This window comes from Chelonia mydas, chromosome 22 (genome assembly GCF_015237465.2).
Source record: "Chelonia mydas isolate rCheMyd1 chromosome 22, rCheMyd1.pri.v2, whole genome shotgun sequence".
Taxonomy (NCBI): domain Eukaryota; kingdom Metazoa; phylum Chordata; order Testudines; family Cheloniidae; genus Chelonia; species Chelonia mydas.
This window is the reverse complement of record NC_051262.2, coordinates 12,842,501-12,868,968: the sequence shown is the minus strand read 5'-3', so window position 1 is coordinate 12,868,968 and position 26,468 is coordinate 12,842,501. Positions and strand designations below refer to the sequence as shown.

Below are 26,468 nucleotides of genomic sequence, written 5' to 3'. Positions count from 1 at the left end.
CACAGGTACCTAACTCCCTGTGAGTTAATAGCGGCAGGGAAAATAATGGAGCTCTGTTGGTTTTTTTTCCCCCCCCCAAAAAAACAAGCTATTCACATTTCATCCTGGGCCATTTTGGCAATGAGAAATGTCTGCCTCACCCACATATATGCCCATTTTCCCCATGAAAATTTACATACTTTGTTCCCAGTCCTGCAAATCGTTTCCCAAGGGCTTAATTTTACACAGGTGAGTTTCAATGGGATGATTCACATGTGTAATATTTACCTTTGGAAGGAAATGCATAAGAAGGGGCATGATAAAAGCAGATAATAAAGACTGGTGTAGAGAAGGGAGATGGAGAGCTTCTGTTCTCCCTGTCTCATAACACAAAAACCAGGGATGGTCAATGAAATTAAAAGGTGGCAAAATTCAAACCTGATCAAAGGAAATCTTTTTTTCATGCAGTGCATAATCAGACTGACACACCCTACCACAGGATGTCATTGACGTCTAGAGCTTAGTAACACTGAAAAAAGGAGTGTACATTTGTGCAGAAAACAAAAATAGCCGGAATTAAAACAGTTAATGCTAACAAAAATTTTGGGACCAATATTAGATCTCATGCTTCAGGGCTTAAACCAATCTACTCCTATAAGGATTTAGGAGAAGACCTAGTGTGCGGGACAGATTGTCTCAGATCTACCTAATGCAGGCTTCTTATACACCTTCCTCTGGTGCATCTAGTGCTAGTTATTGTCAGAGGCAGGATACTGGGCTAGATGGGCTTGGAATCTAATCCAGTCTGGTTATGCCTATGTTCCTTTGTAAAGTCTGTTTGCAGGATCAGGCCTTGGAGGGTGAAATGGTTTATTGTCCAAACAAACCTGCATACCCTTGTGCACGTGCTTAACTTTATGCACTGGAGCAGTTCCATTGAAATCACCGGGACTACTCACGTGAGTAACACTAATTGTGTATGTCAGGGTTTGCAGGATTGGGGCTACAGTGTTGAGAACTGAAATGTCCAATTTGGAAAAATATCGTGGATTTGGCTCGGACACAAGACCATTTCCTTCAAGATGGGAAAACAGACACAATCTTTCCTCCATAAAATGATCCATTTCTTCCGGGGGTGGAGGGAGGGAGAAGAATGCAGCGCTGCTCAGATATTTTGCAAAATCTGGTTCTTTTCTGCAAGCCCTAAACAAAATGCAAATGCCTTGAATTCCAAGGAGCTTGAGCTATTGTGGTGATTGCTTTGCCCAGTTGTTAATAACAAATGATAATCAAATGTCACTTGTTCTAGTGCAAAATCGCCAAGATCTTTCTTTCTGCAAAACAAAAGGGATGATTGGAAAGAACATCCACTGATGCTCAGCTCCCTCCCTTCTGTTCATGTGTGTGTGTCAGGGGGACGGACAGACCCAGCTTGCTCAGTGCCCCAGGGAAATGCAAAGTCTTCACTTGCCCTCCCTCGGTACTGGCAGTGGATTGTATCCCTTCCTGCTCACACATTTCTCTATTATTTTGAAACCCTGCAAGCTGATCTTGGTGAAGGACCTAGTCGGGACATCTCTCTACATTCCAGGCATCATTACAACAACCTGGGCACGTCATAAGCAATTGCTTTCAGCTCCCGCTTCCTGTTGTTTGGCCTCAGCACATTTAAAAGGTTACTTGACAGCTCTTTTTCCTATTAGGCAAAGACTGGCTTATCTGCTACATTTGGGGCTCAAGAGGCCCTACTCCTGCTTTGGTCTTCCCTCCAAGGGTTAGCTCCCTGGGGATAGTGTTCTTCCTGGCTACCTGATTTGCTGAAAGGCACTCAAGAGAGTGGATGTGCCAGTTTTGATGTGTCACACACCAAAAACCGAGGGCTTTCTTTCTCTCAAACACACCACCGTGCATTGAAAAACAACACGGTCAAATCTTGAACTGTCCAATCTCTGTTGTTCCATAGCCTCATTTAGTTAGTAGATTGTCAATGGGGGGCAAGGGTTGTCTAATGGGGTCCTGCTCCCTGATTGGGGCCCCCAGTGCTACTACAACACAAATTAGATATAGACTTAAGCCCTTTACTTGTCTGAAGCCTCTTTTATCCAAATTAATTGTTCCCTGTTCTATTGAGGTTTGGAATACAACAGAGCATTATCAGCTGGGGGAGGGTCCCTGTGTGGTTCTGATCCTAGGAAGGCAGATCAAATATTGAGCACCCTGGCCCGTGTTCTCTTAAAGCTGTTGCAAAATGGATGCACTTATCTGTAGCACCAGACAAGGAGCCATTCACTGGCAGGCACACCTGTATCCACGAAGCATGCATATCACACACCCATTCATGCAAAGGCTGGCTCATCCTCCTCCCTTTTCCCCAATCCCATCTCTGTTTAGGCAGGGGAAATCAGGACAAGGTAATGAGAGGGGAAGAGAGATCAATGCTGCTTACACTATTGGCAGATTATCTCCAAGGGTTTTTCCACCTTGTTTTAGGCTGAGCTGCTAAGGGCGGGAGCGGGTCAAGGAAGCAGCCCAGGCCAGCCTACCAATTATGATCCTTTGGGTTTTCAAGCATCCTCAATTATCTTTTTGACAGTCCTCTGCCTGTCTGGTGAACCAGTAGGATCTATAACCCATAGCAACCAGAACACAACACTCCCATGAAATAATGCAGCATCGTAGATTAAAGGAACATTCTCCTCTCCAGGAAGAAAACAGCCTGCGATCATTTTTTATGCATGGGCTTTGCTTTCGGCCTGACTGAAATGCAACTTTTTCCTGGCCCCCTCCCTTGCCACAGGTTGGAAGTCCCCCAAATGGTTCCATTTGGTGCTAGGATTTGGGTCCTCAAGAGGAAAAGCCTGAAGGAACAGAAAGAGCCCCTCAGCCCTCTCTCTGCCAGCTCCCAGATAAATATTTCACCAGGCTGCTTTAAAAAAATAATATATATATCCAGAAAACAAAATGTCGCTAATGATTTATTGATGGCTCTACAAAGCTGAACTAATGCACGAGGCAGCAAATAATCTGGAGAGCTGCATGTTCTCCAGGTAATTTCAGGGGCCAGGGAGTGGCAGGAAAGGGGGTGGGTGCTGGTGGGGAGCTTCTGGGAGTAATGGGCTGTAATTAAGGGATGGAAGATTATGCTGAACATCAGGAAAACCAGTCAGCCTGTGCAATAGCCTCCCCTGCAGAAGGAGAGGAATCCTGTTGCTTGAGACATTTAAAGCGCTAGGGAATGCGCTGTAGGGAACAATCCTGTTTTTGTCAGAAGATGGCTAGGATCATATAATCAAGCCTTAATTGCTACAAGTCCATTTAGGTTTGCTACACAAAGTGCCCCTGAGCTTCAGTGGACCCCCTGTAGCCCCACACGGTCTGGCAGGCAGCCCTATGGAAGTTGTGGTGCCCTTTCTGTGGCGGTGTCAGTCACTATTGAAAGACTAGAACCCCAGCCTACAGGACAGGGACATTCACACCCAGCCCAGGGCTCAGCATCTGTACCACCAGGGCAAACACAGGGGTGCAGCAGGTCTCTACACAAAGGTGGTTGTTCTCACACAGATCTCAAGCATTCATGCAGCAGGGACTGAGAGCAGCTGCCAGGGGAGAACTATTGCTAATCAAATAAGCAATTCTTCAGCTTATACAGAACATGTTCCTATCTCAAGCTAGCTCCCTCACCTACCTATAACTGCTCAGGACTCAGAACCCAACCTATCCACCTCCCACTACGTAAAGGGAGAGCAGGCCTTGTCTCCTCCCTCTTTATAGCCAGGGTCATTAATCAGTCTTTGCACTTGCTGCTGAGCACCCTTGATCAGCCTTACCTGGAAGGCACTTGCTTCCATGCCTGCCAGCTGACCCAATATGTTTTTTTGAAGCAGAACTCCCTCTCTGAGCAAGGATATTAACCCCTTCCCAGCCAAGAAGCGGTCAGGGTTTGCCCACCTTACCAGAATGTGGATGTTTGTAGTAAGGGAGTCCACCTCCCAGTGCGTGGGCAGGTGTGCAGTGGCAGACCCAACCCTGGAACTATGGGCAAGGAGGTCTATAATATTAATCCCATCCGGAGTTGTGCATCATGTGTGCCCCAGGGGTTTGTGCTGGAGTAGGGTGCAAGGCTCCGTGCAAATGAGTATGTCAGAACTGGGCATGCAAAGGGATTCATTAGCATGCTGGGTGACAGGCATAGTGCAAAGGAGTGGCTTACCCTAGCACAGCAGAGACATTAGAAACCTGCTTCCTTAACTGGGTCTTATCTGGATGGAGCTGAGCTAGAGCCAGTTTGGGAGATGCAGGAAGACACTGGAACACAACACAGCTGAGCATTGCGCCCGGAGAAACACAGGGGAGCTGATGGGGATACACCCCAAAATGCTAATAACCTGGGGAAGGATCCCAAGGACCAATGAGGGTCTGATTTAGGGAACCTGAACCATGCTGAAAGGCCAGTGCTGTGGCCTCAGTAATTGGCTAGTACAAGGCCACCAAAACTATTGTGATGGAGCCCGGAGCAGGGATCCTGAGACGTAGCCCATGGCTAGGGCCCTGAGTTATAGTGGGAAATCTTTATGGATCTGCTGCAAAGACCCTTGGAAAACCATGGAGGTGGGCCTAAATCAACCCCATGAAAACTGGGGGCTTCTTACTGCAGATTGAAATGTGCTGGCTATTGCCCATCACTAGAAATACCAATACTTAATAGGGCTGCAAGAGATGACCAGGTTACAGGGCTTGTTCCTCCACTACCGGGCTCATTGGGCCCAATTTGCCATTGCCCTGCAGCTTGCACTGTCATTTATCCTGGTGTGAGATGCTCCCAGGCTGAGCTGTGCATTGCACGTGGTGCCGTGGGCACTCAGGCAGCATTGTGTGCTATTGTGCACAGGTGTAGGTGATCACTTTGTGGCAGCCTCTCCACCTGAGCAAGGTGGGTGCAAGAACACTGCCACCCTGCCTTGGTAGCACTGTGCACTGGTACTGAATGACCACAGCAGGGCAGACGAGATTTTGGAGCTTAGGGGAGGAAAAAGCATTCCCTGTGCCCTCGCACCTTCCTTAAGCCTGTGAGTGCAGAAGCCAAGCCTGGTCCCCACTTTGCTCACTTTCAAGCAGCAGGAAGGAAGGGGATTGCACACACCCTGTGTTTATTAACAGCTCTGACAGCCAGTGCCCTTTGAATCTCTCCCTTGTCCCTCTGTGACTTTTCTGCAACCTTATTTACCTCCAACAAAGTTTGAAATGAAATTATGGCTAATTAAATTTAGCTACTACATGAATTCCCCCCCCCCCCCCACCTCTTGTGTCTGCTCTCCCCGCCTTCACCTCTGATGCAATTCCATATAACACTTATGTTAGCTGGGAATATTTGTTTTAAATCATTTTAAAGAAACTGATTAAGTAGGGTGTCAAAAAGCCATCCATTTCAAACAGCCCGGTGGATTATTATTAAACTGTCTTTGTTTGATTAACATGCTCTAATTCAGTTTCTCAGTGACTCTAGTTCAACCATCTCCCCCCCGCCCCACTTTGGAGCTCTTCTTGCTTCTGAAAGTCACTCCTTAAGCATAGTTATTAGTGCTGTGAATTGTTTTCCCCTTGTGACCTGGTAATCACCAATAAATCTGCTCATCCATAGCCAGGGATGAATTCTAACCAGGGTGAAGGAGGGGATGGGAGGGGAAAAGATATTGGCCAAGATCTTGATGTTTTGTTAACTTCATTTCCGTGAAAATCAGAAGCAGGAAAGACAGAATTACAAGGGGGGAATATCTGGAAAGGGCTCCATGCCACCTGGTCTTACCCAAAACATTATCACTAACTGCCTTGGAACGCTCCCCGGCAGTAGGATTTGAACACAGGACCTTCTGCGCTATTAACTACTATTGGAGCTAATGGACTAGCTGCATTAGCCCGAGGCTGTTATCCTCTATGGGGCCAACCATGACTAGACAAAGGGACAGATGCAATAAATATCCTTTGCGAGAATGTGAGTGGCTTCCCCTTTGCTGGCAGCTACTCTAGACCATCTGAGGTTGACGAGAGTTCAGGTCTACTTTTCTAACAATCTCCTCATAAATTATGAGCAGGATTTGAACCCCAGGATCTGCAGACAATTGAAACTGAAGCAGCCGCTCCAATAACCCATAGCAGGAGAAGTCTGTTGCCCTGTAGTGGACAAGCCACTAGCAAGGGCTGCTACACACACTGTATAGTATCCTTACCCATAAGAATTACTGAAAGCACTGGGAAACTCAAAGTACTGGCGTCTAGTATCAGTTTCCCCACTGTGTTTATAAACTGACTCCTCAGCACTTTTATAGCCCTTTTCATCTTCAAAGTGCTGCACAGACTTTAGCTAATTCTCACAGCGCTGCTGCTCATTTGACGTCTTATCTATCATGGAGCAACCTGATTGCTCACCACACCGGGTATATCGTGAGTAATAGCTGCAAGGATCAGGGAGAGGGGCTGGGATCGAGAGAACTGGGCTCTCATGAGCAATTGATTCTCTCCAGGCAGAGACTTTGGGCTCTTGGCTCCAGACCCAGAGGGTGGATCTGAGGTTTGGTTAGGAGGGGCCAAGACCCACAAGGAGAAGCACACACAAATTATTCATGCAGGAAGCTTAACGCTGCAGGATTCCTTGCCGAGGCTTGGTCTACACTTAAAATCCTACAGCCAGCAGTTCTGCTGCCGGAGCGCTGCGGCATAGCCCCTTGTTACAGAGATGGGAGGGGTTCTCCCATCCGCGTAGGTAATCCACCTCCCCAGAGGTGGTAGCTAGGTGGATAGAAGAATTCTTCCCTTCACCGAGCACGGTGTACACGGGGAGCTGGTCAGCATAGCTATGTCTCTTGGGATGTGCGTTTGGATTTGTCACACTCCTGAATGATGAAGCTAGGCCAATGTCAGTTTTCAGCCTAGACCAGCCCTAACTCTCGCACTGGTATTCATCTGGCCCCATTGCTGCAGTACCTGACTGCCTCCCGTGCCCTAATGGATTGGGCGTCAGGGCAGGGCTATTAACCCCACTCAAAAGGTGGTGAACGAGGCCCAGATTTCAGCGGGAGTTAGGCAACTAATTACCTTAAAAAACCGGGGCCTAAGTCACTTGCCCAAGGTCACTGTTGCTGCTGAGAGTCTGGATTTCTGGTGTACAACATTTCTGAACGTAAAGGCAAGGGGGACCCCAAAAGGGTGCAGAGCGCAGGTAATTCTGGGAAACGAAAGGCCTGCGCTCAATAGGGGCAGGGGTTTGGGGTTTGATGGTGCTGAAGTATCATGATCCATTTGAATGCATCCAAACAGCAGGAGTGGCTAGTGCACTGGTTGGGGACTCAGGAGACCAGGATTCCTAACTCTGCCACTGGCCTGCTGGGTGACCTTGGGCAAGTTACTGTGCAGCTCCGTGCCTCAGTTTCCCCACCTGTAGAATAGGACTAGTGGTAATTGCTAAAGCACTTTGAGATCTACTGGTGAAAAGCACCATCAAAGCTAGATATTATTATTAAAACAGAACTGGAAAACTGGCTTCTACTCTTCTCGGATGCAGTCTGGATCTGTGGATTCAAATCCAACCCCTTTAACCATGAAGGGGTTCACATTTGAGGTTCTGGTTCTGGCACATCTCTGGGCCTGCTGGTACTTGGACAGCAGGGCTGGGAGTCTGCCTCCTGGTTTAATTTCCTCCAGACACATCGGGGTCTTGGAATCTGTCTCATGATCTGAACCATCCACACAACAGAGACGGGACGGGAAATTCTCAACGTGCAGGAGAATTTTTTTTTTTTAATAAAAGCATCAAAAGTGAACCCTCCAGCCTATGCTGTGTCTGAGTGGGGAGATTTTGCTGCAGTGAGATTACACTTTCAAAGCACCATATGACCGGCTTTATTTTTCCTTCAGAGAAACCAGGAGGCTTTCCAAATTTGGATTTGGCGGATTACTGTCCTTGCGCTGGCGATAAAATCTCCCACCCCAGGAAGAAAAGGCAAGACCTCCCAAGATGGATTAGGGAATGCTTGCCTTGTTTATAGCTCTGAGAACAGCCTCCTGTTGCAGAGCAAGAATCCTCTGGGAAAGGGTGGGTAGATCTCTGCTTTCAAACCTCTCACCTTTTCCTGGGCTCCCTGCAGAGTGTAGCTATAACACGCCAGGCCTTGCAAGGGTGGGGGGTCAGAGTTAGGAGCACAGTTCAGCAGAGGGGAAGAAGAGCAGGGGTCCACAGTGGAATCTCTCACTAGTTTGCCCTCTGCCTGCCAGCCCCTCATGAAGGGGAAATTATGCTTAGCCTGCAGCTGCCTTTCGGAAGCTGCAAAGGGTGGATAGTATCAGAGGGTGAAAATTCAGCTCTGCTCATTTCACCGGGGATGGGTTTGGCCCCCTGAACTATGCAGCATGGATCTCGCCTGCCCCTCCAATAGGGCTCTCGAGCCTGTAGGAAGAACAGGTTTGGATCAGGTGCTGTAGGAATGGCTGACAAAGGGCATGCTGGAATGAGATGCCATGTCCAGCATGGCATGCTAGTGTGGGAGCTAGGAGCCAGCAGGGAGGAATACACTGAGGCCAGCCACCCGGCACGGAGACATGGCTCTGCCTGGAGGTGACCTGAAGGGGCCGAGGCTCATGTCCCCAGGGGGGTCTGTGTCAAAGTGCGAACCCCAGCCTGGTGAGGAGCACGTCAGAGATGTGAAGCCCAGCAGGTCACAGGGACCCTGGTGAGCCCACACGATGTGCAGTGTGCCAGTGACTGTCGGAGGGAAGCAGGGTCTGGTGTGGAGCACCACACGGGAGGGAACGCAGGACCCAGTGTGGGCCATGTGGGAGCGGGATACAGGGTGGAGGCACCTCAGAGGGGGAGAGACATGCAATATTACTGGGCCAGCCTAGAGCATATCACGCCCAGATCTCTGCCACTGTGAGACCAACGGCCCAGCAGGAAACGTGCCACAGCAAGGGAGGCTGGTTCTGATTAAAGGCAACTTCTCTGTTGCCTGTTGATGCCAGCCCCTAAGAAATCCCGGGCAGTGGAGCCCTCTGCATGTCAGCCTCGGTGGTTGCTGTATAACCTGCTGGGACCCAGTCTATCCCTACAGCACCAGGGCAGGGCTGGATTCAGGAGGCCCAGCCCACCTTCCATCCCAGTAATGGTAGCTGAGGGGCCTGGGGTGGGACACGGAGCCTTCCGGCTGGCCGTCGAGAACCCAGCCTGGGTTGGTAGGGAAGGCTGTCTGGTGCCCTGCGTGGGATGAGTTGGCTTGCCTCAGCCCAGAGGGTGGGTGGTCCAAGCCCATCACTCCAGTGGCACTAATCAGCCTCCTTCTCCATCTCAGCGGGGAGGCCGAGGTGAATGGACCATGGAGTCGGCACTGCACCCTGCCCCGAGGGGAGGGCTGGGTTGGCGTGGTATGTGTGGGGTGGCTGGCTGTGACCTGTGCTTTCCCCGTCTGTTGGATAGAGGCACCCAGTGTCTGTGGCTGACGACCCAGCACCGCCCGCCTGCACCAAACTGACAGCGGAACCAAAAGGATAAAAAAAAAACCACCCAGAAACTTACTGTCCGCTTTCGCTCGTTACGTCTACGAAGACCTTGATCCTCATTCTGTGCGCAGGACACGGGCGAGACACCGCAAGAGAGAGAGGTTACCGTCCACTCTGGGCAAGGCCAGTGGCAGGCACTTACCTATCGGCTACAGTGGGCTCTACAGGGCTCCTTCCAGCACAGGGAAACAAGGGGGTCTATGGGAGGGTGGCAGGCGGACCAGACCTATCCAACTCACTCACACAGTCACTCCGGCCGCTGCAGAGACCCTCACCCCAGAGTGTCCCCTCCCCATGGTGACTCTGACCCCAGGGGCTCCTGTCCCTGGGACGCCCTCACCCCAGACTGTCCTCTCCCCACAGGGACTCACCCCACAGAATCTCCTGCCTCTGCGGGGACCCGGACTGTCGTGTTCTGCAGTGACCGGAGCAGGGGACCAGCCTGGTGGCTGAGACGTACCAGGGCTGGAATGAATCCGAATCCTTGTGGCATTTTCCAGCAGACCTTTGTAAAGCTACTTCCCTTCCTTAACGTCCCTCATCCTACACCAGCTTCTTCCCCTTCCCTGGGTGCATCCCCTCCCTTCCCCCCCCCGCCCCCCTCCCGCTCCTGCCACCTCTGCCTGGAGGGTGGGAAGGCATGTCCCCACTCCAGTCCCAAAGCCTGAGGGTGCCCCCTGCCCCACGGGCTGTGCTCTATCCACCAATACCGGGTGTCTGAGTTCAATGCATTCCCTCGCTGCAACAGGAGCTGTCACTTTGCTTCCCTCAGGCAGACCCTGCCTCACCCCTGCCTGCGCCCTTCAGTTGCTCAGCCCAGCAGCCCCCTCCCTTCCCTGGCTGCCTTGGGCCTCAGAGACCTGGTCCTTCTGCTCGGAGGCTGGGGCTTTCCATCTCCTCCGGGGGCCTGAGCTTGCCCCCTTTGAGTGATGCCACAATGTGTGAAGTGCAGGGGGAGGCTGCAGTCACCTGAGACACACACGTAGGCCGGGCACGGGGACCTCACAGCTCGGGAGAGAGCTGCCGACATCCTTCCCCTGACAAACGGTCCTCGAGCTGCTCGGCCAGGCTGAAAGGCTCCGTCAGCCAAGACTGAGTGCCAAGGGGTGCCCGCCACAGAGCATAGCTGCCGTCCTATGATGACAGGGCCACGCCGGCCACTGTAGGGACTAAGTCAGGAGAATGGGAGATGGACGCACCTCCCTGGGGCTCGCTGTGGCCCATGCAAAGAGGACGGTTGTGAGGGGGCCCCCCCCGACCCCACCAGCAGGGAGGGAGTGTGCTGGCGAGTGGAGGCTGCCCAAGAGGGGAGGTGTTACCCGAGGCACAGCTAGACCACGCTCTAAGCCAGGCTCCCATCCCTCCTGCTGAAGGCGGAGAGCCGCGGCTGGGCCTCAGGCACAGGAATCCGAGGGTGGGCAGTTGCAGGGGGGTTACGTTCACTCCATTCCCAAGACCCCTGGTGGGACATGGCCAGTCGCTTGGCCGCTCACAGCCGCTCCCTCCCCCTGTGATAAAGGGTCCTGATAATGGGGCCTGCAGTTCTTAGCTGTTCTCCTCCCCAAAGCCCCGTGCAGCCAGTTTCCCTGCCCCTCGATGCCAGCTGTCCAGGCTGTCCCACCTCTGTGCTGCCCCAGCCCCTTTGCCCCTTTCCGGTGAGCTGCCCTCACTGCCCTATTGTCTGCCTTAAGAGGACCCTGTGGACACCTTGTTACCTTCCCTAGCTGCCCTACCCCTCAATGCCGGCTGTCCTGGCTGCTTTGCCTTGGACACCAAGTATGCCAGGCTATCTCAATCCTCCCTGCCAGCAGCTCCCCATCTCTTCCCCATCACTCAGGGGCATTTGCATATTGAAGAGTTATCTGTGCCATACACAGCCCTGAACGAGCCACATGGATAATAGCTCATTATTACACAGGTCCAATTAGCTAATTTATCAGCTGCCTCCCAGCTCTTCCTATGGCTCCAGCTCCTACACGGCCAAGCTGGCTCTGCCCACACCACCCACTAACCACGCTGCTCCAGGCTGAAGTGTGTGGTGATTTTTTGGGGTGGGGTTGGAAGCAGAAGTGGAGGGCGGGGTTCAGGTTCTGAGCCCCCTGGCCAGCAGGGTTCAGTCCCCCAGTGGTTGCGGGGAGGAAAGGAAGAGGTAGTGCCCCCTTTTGCTCTTGATCTGATTGTCCAGCCATGGAGTTGATGGCTTCCAGATTTCTCTGCTGTCTGGAAAGATGGAGTGACCCACCGCAGATGGGGATAAAGGTGAAGGGGATCTGAGAGATCCTGGGGACTCTTCCTCCCCCACTGCCTGCCTCAAATTGTCACCGTCAGCGGGAGATGTCCAGCCCATTTCCTGAACTAAGCTAGATGTAATGGGACCTAGATCCAAGCAACCCTGCTTTGGGGATCTGTAAATCCAAACTGTGGCTTGCCAAGTTCTGCCCCTCTGCTAACGATGAGAGGCTGGGACGAGGGATCTGGACATTGAGGGAATCCTGATCCAAACTTCCTGTCTCAGGCTCCTCTGTCTAATGGCTGAATTGGAACACTGGACCCTCCTGGGCCTTAGTGTCCGTTGGATGGTACTCCGATTCCAGATCAGAACTCAGCGTCCAGCCCCACTGTCTGCTGCCCTACAGGGGGTTGAGCCTTCCCAGCAAAGGAAAAGCATTCCCTGTGCAATCCAGCTGCTGAGGGACCATTGGAGCTGGGGCTTTCTAACGGAAACCAGGGCACCTTCCGCACCCACAGAAATTCCCCATGCCTCGTTCCACAAAGAAAACCCCAAAGCACAGCCTTAAAGAGCTCTGCAGCCAAGATGTTGGATGAATTGACTCTCAAGTCAAATTTAAGCCCTGGTGTAATTCCATTGCATTGGCACAGCTGCACCCAGGATGACCCTGGCCCTAGGTATCACTCTCTGCAACTCCCCATGCCCGTGTCCGAGCTTCAAACATCCATGCAGCCACTGGAGCCCTTTGGATGGGGTCCCAGGAAGCTCTTTCATTTGATTTGTAGAGGGAAGTTCCTTTGGTATCACAGGATTCTGGAGATGGCCCTGAGCCACCTAATTAGGCTCCATCTTTTAAATCCCCCAAAGCGCGGCGGGTGTTTGGAGCTGGGGTTTTTGGCTGGGGATGCCCACAATCTCCAGAGGGCACCCTCTTCCCTGGTCCCAGACCTGGTCCCTGGCATCAGAGACTGCAGCTGAGGGGAGTTTGTGACGCAGACGAAGCAGAGAAACACAAGAGCAGAGACAGCAGCTTGTGAACTATTGACAAAGGGCTGGACGGGAGAATGACAGGGTGTCTCGCCCGGGCTGGTTAACGAAGAGCAGAGACCTGTTATATTACAGGATAAACCACTCCCTGTGAGCCAGGGCCAGGGGTTATAGAAAATATAAACTCACACGCCTGGGCGAGGTGCAGGAGGAGACTAGAAATGGTGGATTGGCTGCGGTGTGGGGAGGGCATCTCCACGTTATTGCAACCAGAAGAGACACACACACACAAAGTCAGCCTCACCCTGTTTCTCATACAAACACACACTCACACAAACACACTCCAACTTTCACACATACTCTCGTTCACACACACACACAAACTCATCTTCTGTCTCTGACACAAACACAGACGCTCACTCTGACGGACCAATTTTCTCCGACACCCAAACATGGGAGCGATGGGCAGTGGGTGAGCGGCGGTGGCCCTGGTGAGTGGATTTTCTCACCCCCTGGCTGTGGGAGGCCACGGGCGGAGAGGGGAGGGCAGACCATTAAACAAGAACACCACTCTTGCTCTTCCAATCCCCTGCCTGGGGACATTTCCACTTGGCAAATGTCCTGGCTGAGTGTCAGCAGGAGCATCCTACTGGCAGGACGCATTCCCTCTCATCTCCCACGCTCCGCAGAGCTGAGCATTGCTGCAGAGCGGGGCGGAGCAGGTGGCCATCATCTGCGTGACCCAGCTGCCTCTGGTGTTCTGTCTTCTCAGATGGGTGCCCCTTGGCAAGAGCACTTCCCTCTCTCAGCCAAACTACCTGCCCTGACCCACACTCTCTCTCTTTCATCTAGCTTTCTAGCCCAGCATTTCCAGGGCACTGATCCTTCCGGTCCCCAAGCCTCTCCCCCCACCCTGCTTCTCACTTCTCTTGTTTTCTCCAGTCCTTTCTCATTCACTCTTGCTGGTTCCTTCCCCTCTCCCTCTGCACGGTGTAACTAGAGTTCCTCTCACCCACCTTGCCTTGTATTGCACGTTCCTCTACACAGACCCGAGGAGCTGCCCACAAGCATGGGGGAAGCTCTTGAAAAACTTCTCTCAACAGGTCCCAGGGCATTCGGCCTCCTCTTCGGCACATCTCCCCATGGCCGCTTCGCTTCTGGCTACCCAGGCGATTCCAACCGAAATCCAAACCAAGAGCCCCACCCCACTCCCATCCGCACCACTCACTTCACACTATGCCACCTTGACAGGGGAAAACCAACCAGAAACAAACATTATCCAACCCGCCCTGCCCCCAACCTCTCCACACAGCACGAAGGAAAAGGACGGGCGCGTCATGCCGCTGCAGGCCGCATGCAGGGGAGGCGAGGCTACAGCGTTCTGGCTTTCAGGTCTCTCTGGCTGGGCCCCGCGGGGACTGGAGGGAGCATGCAGCACCATGGAGACACGGGTGGGGGCGGGAGGTTAGTATGCAACGGGAACCATTCCACGAGGGAGGGAAGTGACAGGAGGAGGGGGGAGCACAGATTTCACCAGGAGCACAGAAAGGAGAGTGCGTTTGTGTACCTTGAGGCCAGAATCTTAGGGGAAAGGCCTAGAGTGGCATGCGCTAGCGTAAGTTAGGCTGGATGGTTGCATACTCGACTAGGTCTCCGCCAGCTTGGATGGAGCTCCGGGGGCTGGGTGACGAGGCCAGAGCGGATGTGTCCAGCTCTGCATAGTGGACATCACAGTCCTTGGTGCCCGAATTCTGGAGATGAGAGAGCAGTGAGGTGTGAAAACACAGAGGGGACAGCAGAGTGCAGTGACGGGGAGGAGTGAAAAACACGAGGAAGGAGAGAGAGAGTGTGAGTGTGCAAAGAGGGGGTGGGGGTGGGGGTGTCATGGTAGGGAGGTCATGCCAAGAGGGATGAGAAAGGGCAAATGAGACAGGGGTGTTAAAAGAAAGGGGGAGAGAAGGAAAGTGCGAGAGGGAAGAGAAGAAAGACAAGAACAGCGAAAGGGGGAGAAAAGATAAGAAAGGGGAAAAATGAACAATCATTACAACTAAAATCCCCCGTCAGAGCCAGGATCCGAATGGCATTTCTCCCCATTCATTAGCCGAGCTGGGCAATTAACCTGTCTGAGCGGACACGCCCCCCCGCCCCCCAAGTGTCTTCTCCAACCTGGCTGAACAGGGGCTGCTTTCCCACTTCCAGCAGCTACTCCCCCCTATGGACAGCTCCATCTTTGGGAAATTGGGGCAGACATCCTGGGCCCACTGAAGTCAATGGGAAAGCTCCCCTTGACTTCAGTGGGGCCAGACTTTCTCCCCCTGGGAGGGTGAACTGAATTTAACCCCCATATAATGGCAGTGCTGTCCAGTTCCATGCCCCCTCCAGGAGCCAGCAATCTCACTGCAGAGGGCCTGCGCAGGGTGAGGGGGGAACATAACCCAGAATCAGGGATAATGCTTGTATTTTTGGCCCCAGGAGAACAGACGCAGGTGTGGATGGGTGGGAATGGTGGTCAGATCCCTTGTGATATCCACAGGACATTGGCAGGAGGTCCCCTGAGCACTTCTGAGACCCTCTGGTTGAGTTACCCGTCACCAGTAAAATATTGCACATGGAGCTCTCAAGGTCACAGCTTGGTGCCCAAAGGGCAAGAAAACACCCTTCCCATACGGAGGACACTGGGGTTGGGTGCAGGTCCATCCGTGCGCCTATTCCTCCTCCTTGTGTGTTGCTCTCTCTTGCTAGAGCACTAGCTATTTGCTAATTCTTGGGGCAGGGAACATCTCTGTGATGTGTCTGCCAAGCACCCAGCCCATCTGTAGGTGCTCAGCAATAAGGAATCTTGCACGGACAGCATGATACATACCTGGCCTCCTCTGCAGGCTTCCCTCTGGGGACCTCCAAGTGCCTCTACAAACAGTCACGAGCGAACCTCCTGGGAGGTTTGTTTTAGAGTGGGGAAACTGAGGCACACAGCCGGGCAGTGACTTGCCCAAGTTCACACACAGAATCAATGCCAGACTGGGAATAGAATGCAGCTCTCCTGACTCCCAGCTCTAAGGAGCACCACAAACATCCTCTATAGACAGCATTTCGGGGGCAGCCTCTGATCCCACCCACACAAGGTGCCTGTGTTCACCAAACAAGAAGCGTGTTTGCTACGGCTCACCGGAGGGCAGGTGGGACGCTTCCAGACATGGGAGCCTCTTCTCGCTTCCCCTCCCTGAGCTACTGCATCCCATGCAAATTAGGTAAAAGGTGTTTAATTTGAGAACGTTCCCCGCTCTGCTTCTGAACGGTTTTCAGCCATTTACCAGCTGTGGCAGGGCCATTTCCGGAGGTTTATGGCTCTGTGATGAGCTGTTTTAAGCATCTGTTGCTGCACAGGGTGATTGGTTGAGTCATCATGTCTTGACTGTCTTGCTGTACCATCTACCTTGCTGTAACTCTGGGGGGCAGAACCCCTCCACCCAACAGGGTGGTGGGAAATGAAAAGCAAACAACGGTATCATATTCCCCATGGATGCCCAGATAGGCTGGTCTTGTGAGGGGAACCAACAGACTTCAAGGTGCATTCTGTGTTGCACGGCGAGAGAGGGAGAGCGGACGGGCTAGCAACAGAAAACCCAGTGTACAGCCAGGAGTTCACAAATGTTGGGGGCTGGGGGGGGGGGTTGTGTGTAAACACATGCACGGCATATGGAAGTGCAGGGCTTGTGTGTGTGTAGGTGCACAGTGTAGTGGTGTATGTGAGGGCTTGTGAATGTACGTGCGTGACATCAGGGGTTGGTGTATGTGGCAATGGTGGAATCAAGCCCCTCCGTCTGACAGAGACCTGAGTGGTCTGCGTCTTCATTACCTGCTGCAGACAAGTGTGTAACTTGTAGTGCCAATGAAACCTCACTGACCGGGACCGAGAGGGCATGTGGAGAGTGTGTGTAGGGGCCAGAGGGCTGGAATAGAAGAGTTTACTGAACTTCTTCAGTCCAATTCTGGATAATGCTCGTCCCAATCCAAAACCCAGACCCGAAGGACCATGATCTGGTTCCAGCCTTTGCATCTTGGACCCTTTCTCTAGTCCTGGAGAGGGGTGACCCAAGGCCTGAGGGCCCCATCCTTCCATTGTCCACATTGCTGCCCCATAGCCAGCACAACCCCACACTCTGGGGATGGGGTCTGTGTCTTTGCAGAGTCTCGTGAGTCTCTGCCACTCACTGGTTCACGCCTGCTCCCTGCTGCTTGTTTAGAACAAAAATGTATTCTAATATCAATAATGTGACTTGTACACAAGCTCTAATGCCGACACCCTGGCAATTCCCTGTCAGCCAAAAGAATGACACGGCTGCCTGGACTAATGAACCCTTTCCCTCTACACCTGCAAACATGTAACCACTCCCCGCACACATGCCTCACGCCTGAGCTTCCACACACACACACTCACACCCACTGTGCCATTAGCTCACTACACACCCCCATGCAACACAGACACACACAGCACCTACACTCACATGTATGTACCCCTTTGCACATGTATACACACACACACACACACGACACCGACGTTTACACACACATTCTTGTGCATGCATAGGCTCTCTGGCAAGGCCACACACACACACTGGCAGTCCCAGTCACACTCATGCACACATTAGAGAGGGGCCAGCGCTGCAAGCTTTGGAGACAGATCTGGATATTGAAATCTGCAGAGTGGGGGGGTGTATTTAGATCCAGGGATTTGGTGCTGGCTCCTCACAGTTATGCGCACAAACATGCTCCCTTCTCCACACATGCACAGACAACACACACGATGATACAGTGAAAACCAGACACAGCACAAGCCTGGCAGGTCTTCCAGACACGGCACCTTTCTCTAGCCTGAGATCCCTGGAAGAGAAAACAGCTGAGCCCATGGGTACTGGCCTAGTGCAAAGCTCGGAGGGGGAACGCTTACCGGCCGTGCATACCCCCAACTTCTGAGCCCTCATCTCCACTGGGAGGGGCAGGGGGAGCTGGGTCATTTGGTACCTGCCTGCCTGCACGCACAAGGTGCTGTGTTTGTTGGGGGCCCATAGACTTGGCTACATGAGCCTGCCCTAGGCCTGGGCCAAGCCCCAGAGACACCAGCCTCTCACTGCTGTGAACACCACAAATAACCTCCCCCAAAGGAAAAGCGGGGCAGAGGGGAGGGACATTTCACCCATGTGGCTGGGGGGGCCTGGGGCACTGCAGATTTGTGGGGCGGGTGGGACAAGGAGGAGACAGTGTGGCAGAAGCTAAAATGTCCTCCTCTTGGGGTGCAGGAAGCACAGACACCCCCAGGGAAACACCCAGCTAATCAAGAAGCAGCCAAACCTGCCTGTCCCTCTGCACACCTGGCGGGTATGTGAAGGTGGAGGTGTCTGTGTGGCCTGGGGCATCGGCGAGGACGGGACTGCTCCTCTTGCTGGAGTCGAGGAGGAGGAGGAGGGGGCTAGGGTGAGCAGTGAGAAATGATCATGGGAATTTAGGGGTGTCTTCGGCTGTTGTTCGCCACCATGCTGGGCTCAGTTCCCAGGGCTGCTCTTGTTCTCTTCCCCTCCCTCCATCCTACTCTCTTTCCCCTTCTCTCTAGTCTTCTCTTCCTTTTTTCACCCATTCTCTCTCGTCTGCCACCCTTCTCTGGCAGCCCTCTCTTCCCCCAGCCCTCCTCGTCTCTCTAATCCCTATCCGACTCTCTTTCTCTCCAACTGTGCGAAATCATCACCCTGAGGCAGAAGTTTTCATGCATCCCTGCGATGAATCTACTTTATCCCAAATTACGAGCCATCACACAACTCATCAAATGTATGAAGAGCCTGCCCCAGCGAAACGCAGCGTGCCTGGCTCTCTAATCCCTTCCCCCACCCGTCTCTACGCAGACAAAGAGCCAGCAGAATAGGAACATCCTGTATTTCTCCAGCACCTTCCCCTCCGAGGGGTCCCAAAGCCCGTTACAAACTATCTATACGCAGGAAATGCTTCAGCATGCAACTGCTTCTGGGGTAGAACACCCTGCCAATCAGAGTAAGGTAGGAAGAGACGAAGTGAAACCAACAAGGGAATTTAGGGGGCAGCTGTAATTCGCCACCCTGGAACTGGCCGGGGCACTGACCCGACCACTCTTGATGTGAAAAGGGATCTACCATAGCTTCCCCCCTCATCTCCAGCAGCACTGCTCCCCAAAGCAGCATGCCAGAGCCTTGGTGCCAACACAAATCTCCTGCAACCGCCACAGCTGCTCCTTAGAGGTCTCCCATCCCAATCCTGGCTTAATCTGACCTTTCTTACCAGCTGCCTCTCACCCTTATCTAGTTCTAATGCAGCACTCTGCAGCCTTTTCCATGCCAAGGCCTCCCCCTAGCCTGCCACCCTCCTCCCATCTAGCCGGGATGAACTCCGGCTCCTCCTCCCATTTAGCAATATGGGAGGGGCAGAGGGATTGCTAACACCTGTTTGCAACCTCCCCCTACTCCGAGGCCCCCATTGTCATGAGGGCTGCTCTCCTGCAGCACCCCTCCTCTTCGGATCTCTTTGCCGGCATTAAGCCTCAGGCCGAGGCCCCTGCCCCCGGCCCCCCAGCTGATGAGATCACACTGTGCCCAGCTGACCCTGAACAATCTGAGGACGATGCTTCCCTGTAGCCAAACTCTCAGCCACACCCCTCCGGCTGCCCAGTGAGCTGCTCCCACCAGCAGGGGGGGCTGTGGGAGCTAGTGGTGACCAGGCCACAGACTGGACCCCGGGTCTGGAAAGGGTTTGCGAAGGCCGGCAGAGCTTGCAATCGGCTGGGTGCTGTAAGCATGGGCAGGAGGCCGTCTCTGTGGGTTTATGGAGCCCATAACGATTCCCCCAGCAGGGCCCATGGGAAGGAGCGGGGGGAAGAGCTGGGCCCAGACGTGCAGCGCGATGCACCCCTGTCCCTGTCACCGCCCCGCAGCCAGCGTGCGCCCTTGGCGGATCCCAGCAGGCCTGGCAGGAAACGTGCACACTCCTCCTGCTGACCTTCAGCAGCCTCCATAGCCCCTCCGCCTGCTCAAAGGGCCTGGAGATTGGCAGGGATGGAATGGAGCCGACTGGGAGCAGCACCCCTGCCCACCCCTAGGCAGCCAGCCAAAGGGGTGTTACCGACAGCTGGAAAACGGGCACCTGGGGCACCGGAGGCGGGGATGATCTCTAGGGCGTGGGGGAGGCAGGAACAAAGCCAAAACCTTGTGAACATTTTCTCTGTGTGTTTGGGGGGCAGAGAGGGGGGTCAGGGCCCTGGGCCAGGCAGTGAGAGACCCAGTCCCTGCTCTGTTTGATTCCAAGCAGAGATTTTCCTCCAAAATTATTCCGTCCAGCATTACCTATTGATAGTGCTTAGCAAGCAGCCTGCGGGTGAGTCGGCATATGGCAGGGGAGGGGTCCTGTGTGCCTGGGAACGGACTGGGGGCGGAGGTACCTGAACAGAACCGGATTCAGGACTGAAAGGGGCCGGACTGGAACCCCACCGACCAGAGCCCTATGATTTCTGCAAGGACAGTCCAGCCGGGTCAGGGGATGCTCCCCACACACTGCCCTCTACAGGCCTCCGTCCTGCCCTGGAGGGACCCCCTCTGGGGGAAAAGGGAAGTTTGGTTTTCATGACCCGTCCCAGTCTCAGTGCTCCAAACGGTGGTGAGTTTTTGGGACATGTGTCTGCTCCAAGCTGGACTGAGATTGCCAAACCAGGTTCCCATGGTTACTACATGGCCACCAGCTGGGCCCATCTTCCCATCACTAGCCCGGCCACTGATGGCTTTCTTTAATTAACCAACCTCTTGTTATTTGCCAAAGCGAGCTAACTCCTTCCCCGTAATTATGGGGGAGATTCTGCTCTCAGATCCCATCCTCAGAGCACAGCCTAGCTCTGGGATCCTGCTCTCCCCACAAAGCACATCTGGAAATTGGCAACCAATTGGGGAGACCAGGAAATTGGTCATCCCCCTCCCCTCCCCCCACTGGCAGGTCTCAGCAGAGAATTTTTCCTTTAGGGCTATATGCCCCCTGCAGCTGCAGTGAAGTCCCCGGGATCTCACCAGTGGAACCAAGAGCAGAGTTTGGTCTTTAGGGTTAGCTTTTGCATCACAGCTGCTCTTACTGTCTTGCTGGTTGACATTTCTCCGGATGAAGGTGCTTTGGTCTGATTGTCCTCGCCCTTATTCTGGAGATTCTCACTGGAGACACACTGGTATAAAAGCAACATGAGGGGGAAATCCTGCTCCCTACATCCATGCTAATTATTATAGGTCCTTTACTCTGCACTTTTCAACCCAAAGCACTTCATATAGAGCGAGCACTGGTGAAATGCAGCCACCTCTGGGGTGGACAGCAGCAAGCAGAGCACAATACATTGCTCAAGAAGAAATTCTGGCCAAGGATGCTAGGGCAAAACCCTCTGTTGATCAAAACTGCCTTGTACCCATTCTGAGCAGTCAGGCCCTTGACTTAAAGTCTCACTGAAGAGATTCCCCCATGCATGGTAACTAATTTATCACCCTCGGAGGAGCAAAGGTCAGTCAACACTGCAGGGATCTAAACCTGCAGTTCCAGGGAGTCTAGCTGTACCAAGGCTGATGCGTAGCCCATGAGTCACCCCCTTGCAGGAAGGCGGGCAGCCATCATGCATCGCTATCTAACCTATTCTAGATCTGCATCAGCCTTCCCTACACTCCTGCTACATTCCCTCCCTGTCTCCCTGACCCCTAGTCACCCTGCTGCTGCTGCCTTGCATTAGCAGCTCCCTGTTTCAAGCTGAACAAATCCACACAAAACACAGGGTTTTAAAGAAGTGTCCTCAATTTAAAGTCAAACTCCAGCAAGCTCTGCCCTGCAGATAATTGATTTCCCAGGCTCCTCCTCTGCGTACATTCTGCTCTCTCAGGGTCACTTCACGGCAGCCTCCCCTCCAGCTTAACAGTCTCTTATGGGACTGGCTGCAGAAGGTGAGGACCCAGCAGGGAGCACCGGCTGGGTCACAGGCCCTGATAACTTGCTGAAAACCCAGAACCCTACTCTAGAATAGATCCCAGCACCTCCTGCCTCCGTCCACCTCCCTTTCCAATGCAGATTCGCAACTTGCCTCTTCCACCTTCTGCAAAAAGGCCTGAATCTTTGCTGGGAACAATGCAGAGGTCAATTAGCAGTCAGGTTGCACGCAGTACCCCGAGCCAGTCGGCCCCTGAGCCCCAGAATAAATGTGCCTCAAAAAAGAAATGTAGGCCTGCAGCTGCATTCTCTCCCACACGCTGCTAGTAGGCTGTTAAGGGCCTCAGGCCTGAAGCCCCCCTGGGGAGATGAGGATCTCAAGAGGCACGCAGCACAGGGCAGGCCCAGTCAGGAGAGGATGGACCAGGATCCACAAGCAGATCCTCACCCCTTCCAGCCACACGATGGTATGATCTCAGGGAAGGGTTTATGGGTAGGGGACCCTGTGACTCTGATTTGGCCAGGGTGAAGCTGTCTTGGGACTGGTGGGTCAGGGAGTGGGGGTGTTTGACTCAGCCACGCCCATTTCCGTCCTAATTCCCACCCCATATGCTGCTGGTTGTGTCTTGGAGAGGAGCCCATGGGATGTCCCATGCACCCACAGTTATGGAAAGCCAGGGGGGTTACACAGTGGAAGAGGAAAGGGCAGAGTCCTGCCAGGTTAGGGTCAGTGGTGGTGGGGCGAGGAGGCCTAGAACTGGATGAACACGGAGACTGTGGTCTCGCATCTCAGTCCGGGAGAGGGCTCTCCTTTCCTCCAACAGCTCGAGAGAGCAGGCTGCCTCGCCCACCCCAGCAGACGGAGGAGTGACCGAATCCCTTATTGGGAGTCCCTGTGCAGAAAATGGGGGGCAAGGGCCAGGTCAGGTCAGAGGCAGTGCCGGCACCACGCCCTCCTTACCAGCTTGTCAGAGTACGGAGAGGGCTCGCTGGCTGCCATGTCGTAGTACGGCGTCTGCAGAGGGAGCTTCTGGATCTCTTCCTCCTGCTTCATGTTGTCTAGGTGGACGACCTGGAATTGGGAAGACAGGTCAAGAGGGCATTCTCACCCTTCCTGCCACCCATCTGGGGAGCAGCACCTGTCCCAGGGGATCGGGCAAGGTGAACAGAGTCACCATGAGACCTCCCTTGCAGGGTCCCTCTCTCCAGCTCTCTCTCTGTCCCGTTCCTTGTCTCACCATGGTTAGGCATTACACTTCAAAGGCTGGGAGTTCACCAAGGCACTGATCCTTCTGAGAAGGACCCTGTCTGACTAGAACCTGTCCATGCCCAACCTAGAACCTGTCCGTGCCCAGCAGGGTGCAGGTTGGGTCCAATCTGCAGTCCCCAAGGCTGCCGAGATCCTGGACAGAGAGGATAATCCCAAACCACTGCCCTCCTCCCACCAAACCTGCTTCATGGGGCATTCCCAAAGGCTGGCTGGAGCTTGCACTCTGTGCCTCCAGAGGCCTGGCACCCTCAATTCTGGCTGAAGGCCTGTCTCCCATGCTGGAAAGGAAGTGAGTGTGCTAGGTTGGGGGTAGGTACCTGGATGTCTTCTGCCGTCAGGTGGCTTTTCATCTCCTGTTTCCTCTTTGGTGGCGGGGCAGGTTTGTGGGACGGAGGCAGATCAATTCTGCAGGGAGAAAAGCAGCCGTTGGTTCGACTGTGGGGTCAGGGAATCTGCTCCATCCCGCATGCACCACTCTCAATGGCAAAACTCCCTTTGGCTTCAGTGGGTGCAGATGCAGACCAAGTAGCTTGGGCATTATTGGGGGGGCGGGGAGGGCTTTCCTTCTGGGTTCCTGGCTTTCATCTCCATGAAGCTCACTTCCCCAAGGGAGCCCGTGTGTCAGGGCTGACCAGCCCCTGGAGGTTGCTTCACCCACTCGCAATTTAGCCATAGAAATGTTCATAGTCCCGGAATAAGGGATCAGTCAGAGCTCCCAGGTGCAAGGAGCACTCACCTCTCCCTCCTCTCTCAGAGAACTGCATCCCCCTTCTCCCCCCCATGCCTGTTGCCTTTTCACTACAGTTCTAGCCCAGACCTTAAATCCCTTGGGGCAGGGACCCTGGGACAGATTCCACTCTCTTTTCTGCCTGTGTAAATCTGGAGTAACCCCAATGACTCCACACATTCCCTTTGCCCTTCCCCCCCCCCCAACTTCTTCTTCTTGGTCACTGGACCCACAGCTGAGTCTTCTCTGAAGTTAGCTCGTGAGCTTTGCAGGGAGGGACAGTCCATGTGTCTGTATAGCACCTAGAACAGGGGGGCCTCGATCCTGACTGGGGCATCTAGGCACTACTGTGAAATGACTAGATCCAGGGATTCAGCTTTCCACTGAACTGTCAACATAATTAAATGGGCTGCTTCTAATATTTCACCTACCCTCCCTGGATTCTTTTGTCCACACTACATTTCTAATCCCAGGTCAATCTCTGCCTCAGATTGTGGCCCCCAGGCTGGTGCGGGTAAACCCACTTCAGAGACGGCACCAAATCATCCCAACAGGGACTATTTGACTTGTTGCTTTGGATTCCAGAAAGCAGCTTGTGGTGAGCACTGCCAATCAAGAGGAAGCCAATGGTCTGTCTGGTCTGGTAGCTGGTCTCTGAGTGGCCACTGTTGGATACGTCAGGCTTTGGCAAAAAATCTTCATATTGCATACACTGTGCAATTTATTCCTGATCCCAAATGGGGGGGATCAGCTTTTGCCCTGGAGCATGAGGATTGACAGCCTTTGTAATCTCCATCCTAGGGACTGTCTCTGCAGATTCTTCTCATATGCATACACGTGTCTAATCCTTTTACAAATCTTATTAAATTCTGCCACGCTAATTAGTGGGCTGCCCCTCCCTTTTCTCTCCATACTTGTTCGTTCTCCTTGTAAACTTCAGCAGAAGCAGGGGGTAGTTTTCTGCAAACTCCAGTGGATTCCAAGCCCAGAGCAGGGCTCGGGACGGGGATGCAGGGTGGAAAATGGGGGTTGCGGACTGCGGCAAGGATGCCCAGTGACTTCAGTGGGCTTTGGATCAAGCTCCTAGATGGTTCTGTGCAAAGTGGGGCACCACACAGTGATGGATGGCATGAAGAGTGGGGAGGAGATGTCTCTGTTATCTCGGGCTCCAGGAGAAGGCCTGACCCCAGGGTCAGGGCATTCAGCCTGCTCCATTGTATGACTCTTCTCAGCTAAAGTAGCTCTTCTTCTGCCTTTGTGGAGGGCCATTGTGGGAAACCAACTGTCTGAAAATGGCTCTTTTGCAGGCCTGATGCTGTCCATGCAATTGCACCCCACATGGTTATTATTGTCTCAACTCCTGCTTTTCACTCCTCTGTCTCTCTCTGCACACTCCCGTCATCCTCCAGTGCCTTCTCTCAAACAGAATTAAATGGAGCAAAAAAATTTTTCTGGGATGTAACAACAATGTGGTGGGGGCGGTGGGGAGATCCATTTATCCTTCAGCTCTTTGGTGCTTTCCCTTTGCAAATGGGAAGGGGGTGATTTGAGGGTGATAAGCGGGGCATTTGCTCTCTGAGAGGATACAGCAGCAAGGAGGATGCTGTTCCCTGAGAGGATGCATGAGAAGCACTTCTCCAAAGGGGGTGGGGGTGGAATTGTTTGTGCGGCACACACTGGAGCAACCACTCTGCTCCAAGACCTCTGCTCTGAGCCTCAGGGGACATAGCTGGGAAATGGACCCTCACTGAGCAGCAGCCGGTGGGATCCAGTGAGTTGTTCCCTCCTCCAGCATCAGAGGGATGCGGGATGCCAGGCTAGCACATTGTGGTAATACCCAGACTGTAATGAACTGCCTAGTATGAATGTATGACCACTGCCCTCTTCAAAATCAGAGCAGCCTGCCTGTGTGTCATAGACCCCATACTGCTGGTAGCTAATGGAGAGTCACATTTAGCTCAAGGAGCTGGGGCCACATTTCTGGTACAGGGGGAGATGAGATGCCCTGTTGGGAGTCTGACTGGCCATGTAGTTTAGGGGCAATCACCAATTCCTAGGTGGCTACAGACTTCTTGTGATCAGAGTGTGCTAAGAAGGGGCACAGGGAGAGTAGAATGGGGAACAAAATGGTGTTTGAAAGCAAAGATGAGCCCAAACCCAGACACGCCCCTGCCCCCCCAGATTTTGAAAGTAGTTAGTGGGACCTGATCCAGGACTCAGACCCGATTCTTGCCAACAACCTGAGCACCTAGGGGAGGATGGGGCCAGGGCTGAATTGCAGGCTGAGGTCCCAGCAATGTGACTTGAAACCATCCCAATAGTCAGGAAGCCAGACAGAGCTGCCACAGGAGAAGAGCCTGGGGTGGGGGTGAACAGGGGGAGCCTGCACTGAGGAGGCTGAAAGGGGATCCACGCTGGAGGAGCCCAGCTGTTCATCAGGATCATACTTCAAACCCGTGCACACTCTATTGTGAGTCACCTCTTGTTCTGGTGCCTTGTTCACTGGAGCTTGGGGGAATACCACTGCCTCAGTGTCTTGCCCTAATCTGAGTCCTGGGGAGGGGGATCAGGGAGTAAGAGAGGGCAGGAGTAGAAATGGGAGGGGGCCAGGCTGGGAAGCTGCAGGGAGACCACATGCGGGGTGTCCAGAGAAGTGGGGAGATCAGGAGAGCAGGAGGGGAGTGAAGAGGCAGAGAAACCAGGTGGGCTTGTCTGCTTTTCTACCCCAGAATCTCTCAGTGACACAATCAAAGGAGAAACTTTCCCTCCTC

The 26,468-nt window shown here is 53.4% G+C and overlaps 1 protein-coding gene across 6 annotated transcripts in view; it reads right to left on the bottom strand.

Annotated features, from left to right (window-relative positions):
- NECTIN1 (nectin cell adhesion molecule 1) overlaps nucleotides 1-26,468 on the bottom strand; it is a 154,324-nt gene that overhangs the window by 4,193 nt on the left and 123,663 nt on the right. The window contains exons 7-10 of one of the 6 annotated variants that reach the window (XR_006287000.1): nucleotides 23,288-23,375; nucleotides 22,662-22,772; nucleotides 14,307-14,490; nucleotides 9,539-9,583 (exon numbers count right to left, since the gene is read on the bottom strand). Coding sequence is in view for 5 of the 6 variants with exons in the window: in XM_043534034.1 (XP_043389969.1) it covers nucleotides 21,686-21,889; nucleotides 22,662-22,772; nucleotides 23,288-23,375 (403 nt within the window). In the remaining variant the exon portion in view is untranslated. Of the gene's footprint in view, nucleotides 1-69; nucleotides 9,584-14,306; nucleotides 14,491-21,579; nucleotides 21,890-22,661; nucleotides 22,773-23,287; nucleotides 23,376-26,468 lie in introns of those variants that run through there. The other 5 variants (XM_043534035.1, XM_037882258.2, XM_037882259.2 and 2 more) reach the window with 5 other exon arrangements.